The sequence below is a fragment of the Aegilops tauschii genome, chromosome 4, assembly GCF_002575655.3.
Source record: "Aegilops tauschii subsp. strangulata cultivar AL8/78 chromosome 4, Aet v6.0, whole genome shotgun sequence".
Lineage (NCBI taxonomy): Eukaryota > Viridiplantae > Streptophyta > Magnoliopsida > Poales > Poaceae > Aegilops > Aegilops tauschii.
In genome coordinates, this window is record NC_053038.3 from 402,557,495 (window position 1) to 402,572,015 (window position 14,521).

At 47.6% G+C, this 14,521-nt stretch overlaps 1 protein-coding gene across 1 annotated transcript; it reads left to right on the forward strand.

The window, feature by feature from the left end:
* The first annotated feature begins 8,015 nt into the window (after nucleotides 1-8,015).
* LOC109735413 (DNA (cytosine-5)-methyltransferase CMT1-like) lies at nucleotides 8,016-14,121 on the forward strand. Its single transcript, XM_020294625.4, has 21 exons — nucleotides 8,016-8,623; nucleotides 8,742-8,764; nucleotides 8,863-8,962; nucleotides 9,875-9,982; nucleotides 10,047-10,181; nucleotides 10,287-10,386; nucleotides 10,632-10,825; nucleotides 10,909-10,974; nucleotides 11,084-11,320; nucleotides 11,461-11,519; nucleotides 11,593-11,659; nucleotides 11,729-12,058; nucleotides 12,134-12,202; nucleotides 12,303-12,389; nucleotides 12,480-12,567; nucleotides 12,802-12,926; nucleotides 13,004-13,108; nucleotides 13,194-13,237; nucleotides 13,310-13,379; nucleotides 13,470-13,573; nucleotides 13,728-14,121. Exons 1-21 carry the CDS (start codon nucleotides 8,129-8,131, stop codon nucleotides 13,906-13,908), a joined length of 2,787 nt encoding a protein of 928 aa, XP_020150214.1. The 5' UTR covers nucleotides 8,016-8,128; the 3' UTR covers nucleotides 13,909-14,121.
* Nucleotides 14,122-14,521: the final 400 nt, after the last annotated feature.

The window sequence follows — 14,521 nt, forward strand, 5'->3', positions numbered from 1 at the left end:
ATACCCCGTGAACATCCGAGAGCACCATGAAACCCTATTTCCACCACCGCAACCTTCTGTACCCATGAGATCCCATCTTGGGGCCTTTTCTGGCGCTCCGCCGGAGGGGGAATCGATCACGGAGGGCTTCTACATCAACACCATAGCCTCTCCGATGATGTGTGAGTAGTTTACCACAGACCTTCGGGTCCATAGTTATTAGCTAGATGGCTTCTTCTCTCTCTTTGGATCTCAATACAAAGTTCTCCTTGATCTTCTTGGAGATCTATTCGATGTAATTCTTTTTGCGGTGTGTTTGTCGAGATCCGATGAATTGTGGGTTTATGATCAAGATTATCTATGAACAATATTTGAATCTCCTCTGAATTCTTTTATGTATGATTTGTTATCTGTGCAAGTCTCTTCGAATTATCAGTTTGGTTTTGCCTACTAGATTGATCTTTCTTACAATGGGAGAAGTGCTTAGCTTTGGGTTCAATCTTGCGGTGTCCTTTCCCAGTGACAGCAGGGGCAGCAAGGCACGTATTGTACTGTTGCCATCGAGGATAAAAAGATGGGGTTTATATCATATTGCTTGAGTTTATCCCTCTACATCATGTCATCTTGCCTAATGCGTTACTCTGTTCTTATGAACTTAATACTCTAGATGCATGCTGGATAGCGGTCGATGTGTGGAGTAATAGTAGTAGATGCAGAATCGTTTCGATTTACTTGTCGCGGACGTGATGCCTATATACATGATCATGCCTAGATATTATCATAACTATGCACTTTTCTATCAATTGCTCGACAGTAATTTGTTCACCCGCCGTAATATTTATGCTATCTTGAGAGAAACCACTAGTGAAACCTATGGCCCCCGGGTCTATTTTCCATCATATTAATCTTCCAACAACTAGCGATTTCTGGCACCGTTTATTTTGCAATCTTTACTTTTCAATCTATACAACAAAAATACCAAAAAAATATAATATTATCTCTATCAGATCTCACTTTTACAAGTGGCCGTGAAGGGATTGACAACCCCTTTATCGCGTTGGTTGCAAGGTTCTTATTTGTTTGTGCAGGTACGAGGGATTTGCGTGTAGCCTCTACTGGATTGATACCTTGGTTCTCAAAAACTGAGGGAAATACTTACGCTACTTTGCTGCATCACCCTTTCCTCTTCAAGGGAAAACCAACGCAGTGCTCAAGAGGTAGCAAGTATCATCGGCAGCGGCCAGAGCGGGTTGCCGTCGGACGGCAGGATCAGTGGTAGCGGTGGGGCGGCACCAGCGCCTACACCGCGCCACTTGCCATGGCGGTTCGGTACTCGTGATGCTAGAGGAATCACCGGGGTTGGAGCGCAGGCTAGAGCGCGCGGCGGCACGGGCTCGCCGGTGCGGTCGCAGGCTGGTGTCGATTGGCGCCTTCCACCAATGGCACCGAGGGAGTTCGTGTCAGCAGCAGGACCCACGCTGGCAACCAGAGACAGGCTGTCCGTCAGAGTTTCTGCTTTTGACCGCTTGGCCACACAAGAGGGACCCACGGGCGCTTCGGGAAGACATTCAAACAAGGAAGATAGACCTGCAATCGTGGTGGGACCCAAGTTGCAGCGTGCTGCTGTGCCGCTGGATGGGACTGTTGTGGCTTCCAACGGCGACCCAATCATTGGAGACCCGCAATGGCCGGTCGCTGAGGGCCCAACTTTAGCAGCCTCGGATTCGGCCCCGGCCAATCAAGGAGGTGACCAGCTGCCACAGGGAGACGCAGGGCTGGGGCCACATGAGGATTGCGGGCAGTTAGCCCTGCCACAGCCAGGAAGGATAGTGGAGGAAGGGGCGCTGGGTGCCGTGATCGAGGAGGAGGTGCGATCTGGTGGGGCCTGCACCGGCGCACCTACCCTGGAGCCAACCGGCACGAGGAACGTGGATCCCGAGATTCAAGACCATGACAACACTGGACCCAATGAGGCAGAGTGCCCAATCATTGCGACGGCCGACACGCGGGCACTCATCATGGAGAGACAGCCCGAGGAGATTGAGCGGGACCCACTGGTGGCCACTGTTGCATCGATGGGACACTCCGATGGGAATCATGCGTGGCGGATGCAGAAATCCCATGCATGTCTGATCTGGCGCTTCATAGTGGGGCCTAGCCACGCAATGCTATAGTCCAAATGGCCGCCCCGTCCTCACAGTGATGATCCAGCCTCACACCCTGCAGGAGAAAGATACGACGGAGGGCATGACTCCGCAAGAGGCGATCGCCTACGCACGTCTCAAGAGGTTCTGTTCTAGCATTGGCAAGAAACTCGCCCCCTGCTTCGCGAAGTGTCCTCGCTATGTCCGGATGCAGAGCCATTCACTCCCAAGCGTACCACGTGGTCCACCAAGAGAGCTGCTGGGCCAGGCGCTTCCAAGTCCGGCAAGGTGGAAAATGTGCTGCTTCGTGCACTAGGTTTGGTTCCAGAAAATATGGTGGTTGATGATGAGGCCGTCAAGGAGCTCCAAGATCTGTTTGACTCACCACTCAGTGAACAACACGTGAGGGTCATTGCCGTGCTGTTCGGCAAGTGCGTCCCCAACAACGTCGACCTATATGGTGGTTCTGAGGTAGCGGTTGGAGTGCTTTAAGCATGTCCGATGGCGTTGGTGTTGTTGATTACTTGATATGGATCACAACCCACAAATCATATGCTGGAACGTGAGAGGCTTAAACAATCTAGCCAAGAGAAAAGTAGTTAGGGAGTTTATTGCTTCGTTGAAAGTCAACGTTGTATGCTTACAGGAGACCAAGTTGGAGATTGTGGACCAGTTTGTAGTAATGCAATGTCTTGGGCCATCTTTTGATGGTTTTGCCTACTTGCCAGCGGTGGAGACGCGTGGTGGTATCTTGCTCGCTTGGGATTCTACAAGCATGACCGTCGACAACTTACAGTATGATGCTAACTTCTTAACCGACAAAGTACGGCAACTAGACGGAAACGAGTGGTGGATCTCGGTGTTGTATGCCCCCAGGGAGATGAGCTAAAAACACAATTCCTGAATGACCTATATGCGAGAAGGCTGCTATGCCCAGGACCGTGGATGTGCCTCGGTGATTTCAATATGATCCTCTGTGGATCAGAGAAGAGTAATCAAAACATCAACAGAGCGATGATGACCAAGTTCCAAAAATTTGTCGATGATCACGAGCTCAAGGAGCTTTACATGCATGGGCGCCGGCTCACTTGGTCGAACGAGAGGAACACTCCAACCTTAACCAAAATCGACAGAATGCGTGTGTCCGTTGAATGGGAGTTGGCTTACCCTGATTATCTTATGCAAGCCCTCTCCACCAGTGCATCAGATCATGCACCACTCCACCTCTTGACGAGCAACAGCTTCGGAGCAAAGATGCGCTTTCGTTTTGAGCTTTACTAGACCAAGTTGGAGGGTTTCGAGGACGCTGTCAGAGAAGCTTGGGTTTGTAGCAACGAGATCTTCGATCCGTTCAAAAGGCTGGACGCGTTATTCAGGAACACGGCATCCTACTTACAAGCTTGGGGGCAGAGGAAGACCGGGAACATTTAAAATGCTCATGAAGACTGCCAACTAGCTGATTGCGAGACTAGACAGAGCTCAAGAGCTGAGACCCTTATCACAGTTGGAAACTTGGTTGCGTCGCACTCTGAAGCTCTTGCTGCTCGGCCTAGCCTCTCTTGAGCATACGATAGACAGGCAAAGATCCCAGATACGTTGGTTAGAGGGCGGTGACACTAATACCAAGCTGTTCTAGGCAGTGGCAAATGGAAGGCGCGTCAAGAATTTCATCCCCTGTATCAAGTGGGGCGACGAAATCATCACTAATCAGGCTAGAAAAGAGGAAGTATTTTCTGAGGCTTTTGAAAATTTGCTTGGGAAGGCAGGAGGCCGTGACAATGCGCTAGACCTTGAGTACCTACAGATCCCAGAGTGCAATCTTGATGAGCTTGAGCTAATGTTCACAAAAGAGGAAGTGTGGAGCGTGATAAAAGAGATCCCTGCCGATAGAGCTCCAGGGCCCGACGGATTCATCGGTGCATTCTATCACATCGCTTGGCCTATCATCAAAGGGGACATCATGGTCGCGCTGATGAAATTGTATGTTGGAGACGGCCGAGGTTTTGACAAGCTCAACCATGCGCACATTGTTCTGATCCCCAAGAAACCCAACGCCTTGGAAGTTGGAGATTACCAGCCGATAAGCTTGGCCCACAACTTCGCCAAACTCTTTGCCAAACTACTCGCATCCAGAGCACGGCCTCGCATGTCCGAGATCGTGGCCATAAACCAGTCGACATTCATCAAGGGGAGAAATATTCATGACAACTTCCTCCTCGTCCGACAGCTAGCACGGAAGCTTCACGTAAGAAAGGAGAAAGGGCTGTTTCTCAAGCTCGACATTTCTAAAGCTTTCGACTCGCTGTCTTGGCTGTTCCTAATGGAGAACCTAAGGGCAAGGGGATTAGTCCAGAGATGGATAACTTGGATCTCAATCCTTCTCCACTCCGCCAACACTCGAGTGGTGGTTAATGGAGTCCCAGCAAATCAGTTTCATCATGCCAAGGGCCTTAGGCAAGGGGACCCGATCTCGCCTCTGCTCTTCGTGATTGCCATGGATTCCCTCACCTCCATCATAAGAAAGGCAACCGAAGAAGGAGTTCTCAGCTCGTTCAGAGGCGTCTCGGCCACCCAGCGTCTATCTCTTTATGCTGATGACCTCGTGCTGTTTCTGAGACCGTCTCTGCAAGATCTCACGTTCGTCAAGGCCACTTTTGACATCTTCGGCGAAGCTTCAAGCCTCAGAATCAACTACAACAAATCCAATGCGATCCTTATCAAGCATAATGAGATTGACCATCAGAGAGTGGAGTCGGTTTTGCAATGCAGATTGGGAAACTTCCCATGCCGTTACCTTGGTCTCCAACTTGCGATCAACCAGCTAACAAGGGCAGACTGGCAACCGCTCCTTGATCAAGTCCGGAAGTTCATCCCTGCCTGGCAACGAGTCTTCATTCAACGGCCTGGGAGGCTGATCCTTGTCAAAACTATGATTGCAGCAAGACCGATCCACCAGCTCCTAGTGCTAGACCCCCCAGCTTGGGTACTAGAGGAGATCAATAAGTGGATGCGCTCATTATTTTGGGCTGGCAAGGAGAAGAGTCATGGTGGCCAATGCCTTGTCGCTTGGGACGCGGTTTGCAAGCCAACAACATTCGGAGGCCTTGGTGTGAAGAACTTAGCCTTGCAAGCGTTGGCACTTCGTGTGCGATGGGAATGGTTGAGGAGATCTGACCCGAGCAGGCCCTGACAAGGGTTGCACATGTTAGTAGATGACCAAGCACGAGAGGTCTTCAACAGCTTCGTCAAAATCAAGGTGGGGGAGGGATCAAAAGTCCTCTTTTGGAAAGATCGTTGGATTCATGGAGCTGCGGTCACCGATATCGCCCCGTTACTTCATGAGCTGGTCAGTACGAGGAACAAGAACAGGAGAACGGTGCGAGATGCGCTCAATGATAATGCCTGGACGCATAATGTGCAAGGGGAGCTCTCCTTCTTGGGCCACATGCAAGTCTACTCACTATGCCAGGCCATCAACACCGTGGAGAGGAACTTGGCGGAGCTTGGCCGATTCATTTGGCCTTGTCAGGCTTCCGGAAAATACAATGCAAGCTGCACGTACATGTGGCTTTGCATGGGGCAAGCTAGATCCCCCACCGCCGGTTGCATTTGGCGAAGTTGGGCGCCGCTCAAATGCAAAATCTTCATGTGGCTTGCTAGCCAACATCGTCTCTGGACTTCCGACTATCGAGCTTGGCACGGTCTCCAAGATGCACCCTCAGCCTGCTACATGTGCCTGCAAGACGAGGACAATCCCGACCACATCCTTGCACATTGTGGCTATGCGCGCGAGGTGTGGCACTCATGCTTCAACGCATGGAGAATCAACACTCAAATCCCAACCACAGATGTTACCTTCTTGCAGTGGTGGCTAGATCAGAGGATGCACTTCAAAGGCAAGCTGAGAAGAGGATTCGACTCCGTCACTATTCTAATTGCATGGGCCCTATGGAAGCAAAGCAATGCACGAGTGTTCAACAATGTATCGAGGCAGAGGTCGGCTGCGCAACTTAAGACAGAGATCCTAGATGAGATAGATGATTGGAGGAAGGCCGCACTAGGCGGAGTTGGTGCTTTAGATCCATTCACGAGAGAGTAGCCGTAGTATGCTAGGGCGTAGGCGTTGAGTGGGTTCTCCCTACGACTTGTTCGCATCTCGTCAGGGCTCTTGTACATAATTTTCTGCCTTCTATAAAAATACGATATGCTATTGGCATACTCTCAAAAAAAAGTAAGAGCAACTCCAATGGGGCGACCCATTTCGTCCACTGCCGTCCGTTTGGGTCGGCGTGGACAGAAAAGTCGGCCCAACGCGCCGACCCAAACGGATGCGCGTCCGCTTTTCGTCCGCGGGCGACCCATTCCCCGCCCATTTTTGAGCCGGATTTGCGTCGGCGCGGACACGCGACGGACGTGCGCACGCTCGCCTTCTCCTCTCCCCGGGCCCGTTGGTCGGTGGCTCATTGGCCTCCCCCACCCCCCAGCCAACAGCAACCCTCGCCCGCCTCCTTCGTCGTCGCCGCCGCCGCCCTTTTTTGCCGGCGACTCTGCCAGCTGCCGCCGCCTCCACATCCGCCCAGCAATGCCGCTCTCTCCCCCCGTCGCCCCGCCGCCGCCTTGCCGCCGGTGAGCAAACTGTTTCCCACCGCCGCTCCCCCAACCGCACAGCCGGTGAGCACGCAGAAACTGTGGGAGGTGATGGCTGCTTGTGTGATCATGCACAATATGATCGTAGACGAGCGCCCGGAACGTCTGTACGATCAAGGGTTTCAGTTACAGGGTGAAAATGTTGTGCCTGAGCATGGAGTAGCGGCAACATTTGAACAGTTCACCCAATTTTATGAAGACACGCGTGATTGGGAAACTCACGTGCAGTTGCAAAATGATTTGGTTGAGCATATGTGGGCTCATGTTGGCAACCAATAGATGTATCTTTTTTTATTCGTTTGCAAAACTATGTGAAACATTTTTATTTGTATCCAGCTTGTAAAACTATAATATTTTTATTCGGTAAAACTATGTTATTTGACAATCTGTTTGAATGCAAATCAATGTAAATATTAGGCGGCCACGCCTGCACATATGGGTCGGCGCGTTGGGCGTGCTGCCGACCCAAATCTAAAGAGGGCGGACGCAAAGTGGGCGGCCGACCCAAAACGGACAAAAAGCGAACGAAATCGCCGTCCGTTTGGGTCGGCCCGTTGGAGTTGCTCTAATAGAGACCAGTAAGGCTAACACACTAACGGCTGCCCAGTCATCAGATCCTGCATTCCATAATCACCCAAACCCATTCCATAACCATGGAGACGGCAACAAACAAACCGTAGGAGCTAGCACAACGGGACACAAGCGGCACAGGAGAAAATTTCGGTGCACGCACCGCACCGCATCCCCGCGCTAGCTTTCGAAATTCAAAATTCAAAATTCAAACAAACCACGGGCAGAGGATCGCGGAACGTCCTCCTGATCCACCCTTTCCTCTTTTCCCGTACGCATGCAGCAGCCAGCAGGCGGCAGGCAGGCAGGAGAGCAAGAGGAGGAACGGCAGCCCCAAAAGCAGAGGAGAAGATTTCGGCGTTTTCCTCAAACAGCCACCTGATCGTATCTCATCATCGCCCGCCCCTCCGACAACCGCGGCCAGAAATAGAGCACGACCGGCCCGTCCCGTCCGTGCGCGAGCCTCTGAAGGGCGGGCCCAGACGGAAGCCACGGACGGACGTGGGAGAGGTGGGACGGCCGAAACCATAGTCGCCCACCACCTCCGCGATCAGCTCGCCGAGCCAGCACAGTGCACAGCGAGCACACAGCGTTCCGCATTCCCGCCCACCTTTTTCCATCGCCAGAGCATCCAACGCCCTTTTTAACCACCCCCTCCCTCCCTCCCCCCCATTCCGATCTCAATCTCGTCTCCAAAGCCTCCGTCCACCTTCGCCTCCACCCCTGCCAAACCCAAAACCCTAGCGCTCGCATTCCCCCCACCCCTGGCTCACCGGTGACCACCACCCATGGCGTCCATGTCCCCGGTGACGCCCGCGGCGGCCGAGCCCAGGCGCTCCACGCGCCTGCTGTCCAACACCAAGCCGGCCGACGCCGACGCGGAGGCCGAGGTCGACGCTGAGCTCGAGCGCGAGACGTCGCACCGCGGCAAGCGCCCGCGCAAGGCGGCGGGGATGGGCACCGGCACCCGGAAGAGAGCGGCCAAGGGCAAGCGGAAGGAGCCGGAGTCGTCGTCGTCGGCGGCGGCTGGGGCGATGGAGGTGGAGGATGCCGGCAGCGGGATCAACGGCGACGTGTACCCGGAGGAGATGAAATTGATCGAGGAGGAAGAGGAGCAGGCCGACCCTGGAGAGGAGGGCTCCGCGGAGACGCGTGGCGCCAGGAAGAGGGTGGCCCCGCCGCGCGCCCAGAGGAGGCCGGACGCCTCGGCGGACCACTTCGTGGGCGAGCCTATCCCGGATGACAAGGCCAGGCGACGCTGGCCGAGCCGCTACGAAACCAAGGTATATATGGCGTCTATCTTCTCTTGTCAGCACGTAGCTAAGCTGGTAGGCGCGCATCATGTTCTTCTTTCATGCACCGGAAATGCCGACTGAAAATTTCCTCTACTTTGGGCCGCAGGATTCTGATTCACGCTCTAGGCGGTATGTTTTGTTTAGCTCTTGATCTCACCTTGTTGTAAATGGAGCTCCTTTTGCGCTGCTTTTAATATGTAAACCGGATCTTCCATTTGTGCATGCAGATCTAATGATCCGGAGGAGGAAATTGGCGCTCGATGCCACTACACATCTGCATGTGTGGATGATGCAATCTTCAACCTCAATGATGATGTCTATGTGAAGGTGAACCATTTTTACTACTGAGTGCGGATAAATTGTTACTCAGTTCGTTTAATATATTTGTTAGTTGCATTGATTATTCATCGACTGCCATTATCTTCTTAGCTAGAAGGTTAATTTGTAAAACATGATTGCAGCGTATGAAGATGATTAATACAGTCTGTGTTACTGCCGTTTTTGCTATGCCAACTGTTGAAGTGTTGTGCTTCTTTTTACTCAGTTCGTTTTTGTTTCTAGCCATTCAATTTGTGACTGCAAAATGCATGCACTCAGGATACTGTGCTGTGTATGCTAGAATTTGCATATAAACTAAATTCTATTGGATGATGGTGATTAAAGACGTGCATGTAAATCAACTTCCGAATTTATTGATTGATGATTGTCAAGGTATTGGTTCCTTTTAGCACACTAGGACTAGTATAAGTTTGTCTTCTGGGATCTCTCCTGCATCATACCGAGAGGCCTTCTTATTTACTCCAAAATATTTTGTCAACCTTTTTCATGTGTTTGAATTCACTCTGTGGTCCTGTGTTCTTAATTTAAATCAAGATTGTTTGAGCTATTAATTGGTTTCTTTTCTTCTTCCTGATTTCCCACAGTACAACTCTTTTTCTCGTGTTATATCTTCAATTCAAATGTTTAAATTTATTGTCCCAAATTATGTGTGAATGAATGTGATCTGTGTTACTTCAAATTTTAAGAAATGTCATGGATAATGTTCAAGCTCTTTTAATTTCGTTTGCATGACGGGTATAGGCAAAATATTCTATGTTTTTATCTGCATTCTTCTTGTTTATAAGCTACTCCCTCTGTCCCAAAATGTTCATAGTGTCAAAAATGATCTTACATTTTGGGACAGAGGGAGTATGTTTTAACGAAGTTTACTGATCATGCTATTATTTTGAGTGACTGCAGGCTGGTCCCAATGAGGAAAATTACATTGGCCGGATTACAGAGTTTTTTGAAGGAACCGATCATGTTTTATATTTCACATGCCGTTGGTTTTTCCGTGCTGAAGATACGGTATGTCATGAAGAAGTTTTTTTTCCTAAACGCAATTCAGCATGTACCTAAGACATATTTGCAGGTCATCTCACCCAACTTGCTAGAGGTCCATGATCATGAACATGATCGGAAGCGTGTTTTCCTTTCAGAGGAAAAGAATGATAACATGATTGAGTCAATAATTTCTAAACTAAATATCATTTATGTTGACCCAAGTGTAAGTTATTTGTTCTTTCTTTCAAGCAAAAGAGTTTTTGCTACATACTAGTACTTGTCATGCTTCTGCTGATCTTTTTGTTGTTATTTTGTGAAACATTTACAGAAGACACCTCAAGAAAGAGATCAGTTAATATCAAATTCTGATTTGTATTACGACATGTCGTACTCAGTTGCATATTCAACATTTGCAAATATTCCAGCAGGTAACCATTTCTGGATAGTTACATCTGTTGCAACCATCATAGGTATATCACCTAGTTTATTTTTTATTCCTTGTAAGCATCTTAAAAGATATATAGACTTGGATGGCCTGATCATGAACTTATACTGAACTGGTACAGGACAGTACTGATTTAATACATCTCAGAAGTACATTCGGCGAAATAAAAGAATGTATTGATCAACATTGTATACCATGAAAAATCCTGTCATGTTTATTCTGTTGTAGAAAACGATGGTGCAACAGACAGTGAAGTGGCATCAGATATTTCCTGTGAAGAGGGGAAACCAGTGGCTGACCCTGTGGGATCATCTGATGCACAAAGGGAAACAGCAACTCTGCTGGATCTTTACTCTGGATGTGGTGCCATGTCAACCGGGCTTTGCCTGGGTGCTGCATTGTCCGGCATCAAACTAAATACTGTACGTTGTGTGCCTATTGTCTTGATACTTTAGCTGACCCTGAAGGTACCATAACTGACATTCTTAGTGTTGTTCTCGTGCAGAAATGGGCTGTAGACATGAATGAATATGCTTGCAACAGTCTAAAGCATAACCATCCTGGCACCCAGGTACTAGTTGAAATTGGCAAAGTGCCACTGAGTTGCATTCCCTCTTTTTGACTGTGCTGCATTCCCTCTTTCATCAACTAACTTGTACGATGTTGCTACTGAGTTGTAGGTACGAAATGAGAAGGCCGAAGATTTTCTTGCGCTCCTCAAGCACTGGAATGCACTCTGTAAGAAGTATGTTGTCCACAGTAGCAACTCTTCTGGCTCTGACCTGGCTCAGATGTCAAATGATGACGAAGACGATAAAAATGAAGCTCTACCAAATGATCTATTTGAGGTAGAGAGGCTTCTTGATATATGCTATGGCGATCCTAATAAAACAGGAAACGATGGCCTGTGGTTCAAGGTACTATAGACTTGATTGCTCAAATAACCTATTTGTGTAGTTCAAGTAATCTATTGTTTCCTTGCTTGTATTATTCTGCACTTATTACTTAGAACGTTAGTTATATCATTTTTATCTAAAGGTAGGAATTATGTTTATAGGTGCGGTGGAAAACATATGATCCTAGTCATGACTCATGGGAGCCAATTGATGGACTCAGGTTGGTATCTTTTTCATTACATTTATCTTCATATATTTTCGCCAATAGTGCCTCATCCTTGTTCGCATTTCAGCGATTCCCCTGAGTGTATTAAGGAATTTGTTCAGAGAGGATATAGGGAATCTATTTTGCCCTTGCCTGTAAGTAAATTCCTCCTTGTTCCTTTTGGGTTAGTTTTCATGTGGCGTCTAATTCGTTATTTCTCAAAGGGCTCTGTTGATGTTATCTGTGGGGGTCCTCCCTGCCAAGGCATCAGTGGATTGAACAGATTCAGGAATTACAATGAGCCGCTGGAAGATGATAGAAACAAACAGTTGGTTGTCTTTATGGATGTTGTTAACTATCTGCGACCTAAATATGTTCTGATGGAAAATGTCGTAGACATTCTAAAATTTGCAGATGGATTCCTGGGGCGATATGCGCTTAGTCGTCTTGTCTCCATGAGATACCAAGCTAGGCTTGGATTGATGGTTGCAGGATGTTATGGGTTACCTCAGTTTAGGATGCGGGCCTTTCTGTGGGGATCTCTTCCTTCTGGGGTTTGTCTCTTTTCTGTGTTATTTTTTTACCTTGTGACACTACTGCTGAATAAGAAGGTACACTTGGCAATGTAGGTTCTCCCAAAATTCCCGCTTCCAACGCATGATGTTGTTAAGCGAGGAGTCGTACCCAATGCATTTTCGGTATGAAAATACATCACTGCCCACCATGTTTCTGTGATCAATTTTCTTGAACACTATTTTTGCTATTATTTTTTCTAACTAAACGTTGTTCTGTCCTCAGCAATGTCTCGTTGCATACGATGAAATAGATGACAAACGTTTAAAGAAAGCTCTTGTCCTTCAAGATGCACTATCTGATTTACCAAAGGTCAGCATTGACTTTTTTACTCTATTCATCTATTTCTGGAATGCTGCTTGAATTTTGTTATGACTCTATGAATTGTAATGTTTTCTACAGGTTCCAAACTATCAACCTAATGATCTGATGGAAAATCGCATTAACCCCAAAACAGAGTTCCAGCGCTACATCCGGCTCAGCCGTAAAGGTGTGACCTCTTGAGTGTGCAAACTTCATGACTTTACTTTTTAATGAAATTTCCTTTCATTTGTTATGCCTTCTGTCTTTGCATACGCCGAGTCTCACTTTTTTTTTATGTTTCCAATATTCTGGGTGGCTCAATGATGTCACCTTGCCATAGTTTTCACTATTATAATGTTTGTGTATGATTTCATGATTATGTTACTGTTCTAAGTTATTCTGTTCTGTCATTTATCTGAAGACATGGAGGATTACTCATTTGGAGATGCTACTCCTAGTCCTAAGGCATGTCAACTGTTTGATCATCAGCCGCTAGAGTTAAGCACTGATGATTATCAAAGAGTGAAGCAGATTCCTTTTAGAAAGGCAAGCTAGTGCTGATCAGTCTCATGTTCTTTCTCTTGTTGCCAACCTTCCGTTTCTTACCAATTATTCTATTCCAGGGGGCCAACTTCCGTGATTTGAAGGGTGTCCAGGTTGGAGAAAATAACACTGTTGAGTTTAATCCACACATTCCTCGTGTGTTTCTGCCTTCTGGAAAACCTTTGGTACTTGAATCTTTTGTGGAGTAGTTTCATCAGCTGTAATGTATGTATATTTCGCAAGTATTAATCATCCTTGCCTCTCTGCCAGGTGCCTTACTATGCCATGACCTACATCAAGGGGAAATCACCGAAGTAAGTATGCTGATGATCCTTCTGTGTTATTTGTAGAACTATACTGTTAACACTTGTCATGTTGCTTCTCAGACCATTCGGACGCCTGTGGTGGGATGAAACTGTTCCAACAGTTGTCACCAGAGCTGAGCCCCACAACCAGGTAAGCCATTAACAAATTTCTGGTCTTTATTATGATTTTATAACTTGCCGATTGCTTGTATTATGACTGAACATGGATGGTGTTTTGCAGATTATCTTGCACCCCAACCAGCATCGAGTTCTGACCGTCCGCGAAAACGCACGGTTACAAGGCTTTCCAGACTATTACAGGCTCTTTGGCCCTATAAAGCAGAAGTAAGTTCTAAGTTGATCAACTCGACATCATCCAGTAGTGCATTGCACTGAAAGGAACTACAACTGTATGGTTTCTGTAAGGCCAGTAGCTCTGAATCTCTGGACTGTCTTTAGTATGAAGCTGATTTGTGTGTGCTGTGCACGTTTTATGCAGATATATTCAGGTTGGCAATGCGGTTGCTGTTCCCGTTGCTCGAGCTCTGGGATATTCCCTTGGACAGGCTTACCGTGGTGCATTGGTTGGAGGGCAGCCACTGTTCGAACTGCCTGAGAATTTTGCTTCTGTGGGTCAAGCAGCAGCCACAGCATCACCTGTAGGAGTAGTGGAGAAGTAGTGGAGGCAGAATAGTTATTTGACCTGCTGTTGATTTGGGTCATATACTTGCGTGAGATGTCGAAACATTGTCATTTATCATGGAAAACTGGTGGTCCAACTCTTGAAACGTTTGTAACTTAATTGAGGTTGAGATGTAGCCCGATTCAAAACTGGTGGCACAAGCTATTCCTTCAGATTCAGATATTGAGAGGAAATGGAGGTTCTGATTAAACCGCTATACTGTGGTCTGTATGTATTTTGCACTTCTGCTAGACCACATCTCTTCCGGAGGGAATGAAAAGCTATTGCAGCTTTAGAATTGTGTGTCTGTCTATTCCTTTAGAATGAAAAGCTATTGCAGCTATTGCCCCTATGCAGAAATTTGACAAATTCTTGGTGTAGCATCTGCAATATCTTATTTGGTTTGTCATCACTCAATAGTAGAAGCATACTGTTCTTTGAACTGAAAAATACTCCTCAACCTATAATAGAACTCTATTCCTACTGTGTTTTAAATTTTGAGATACTCAACAAGATTGAAACATATTGTCTCTATGTAAACAGTTGTCCTCTTATGTTTTCTTTCAGAGTTCACTCTGATGATTCTGTACTAGTATATCAGAATCATTTTC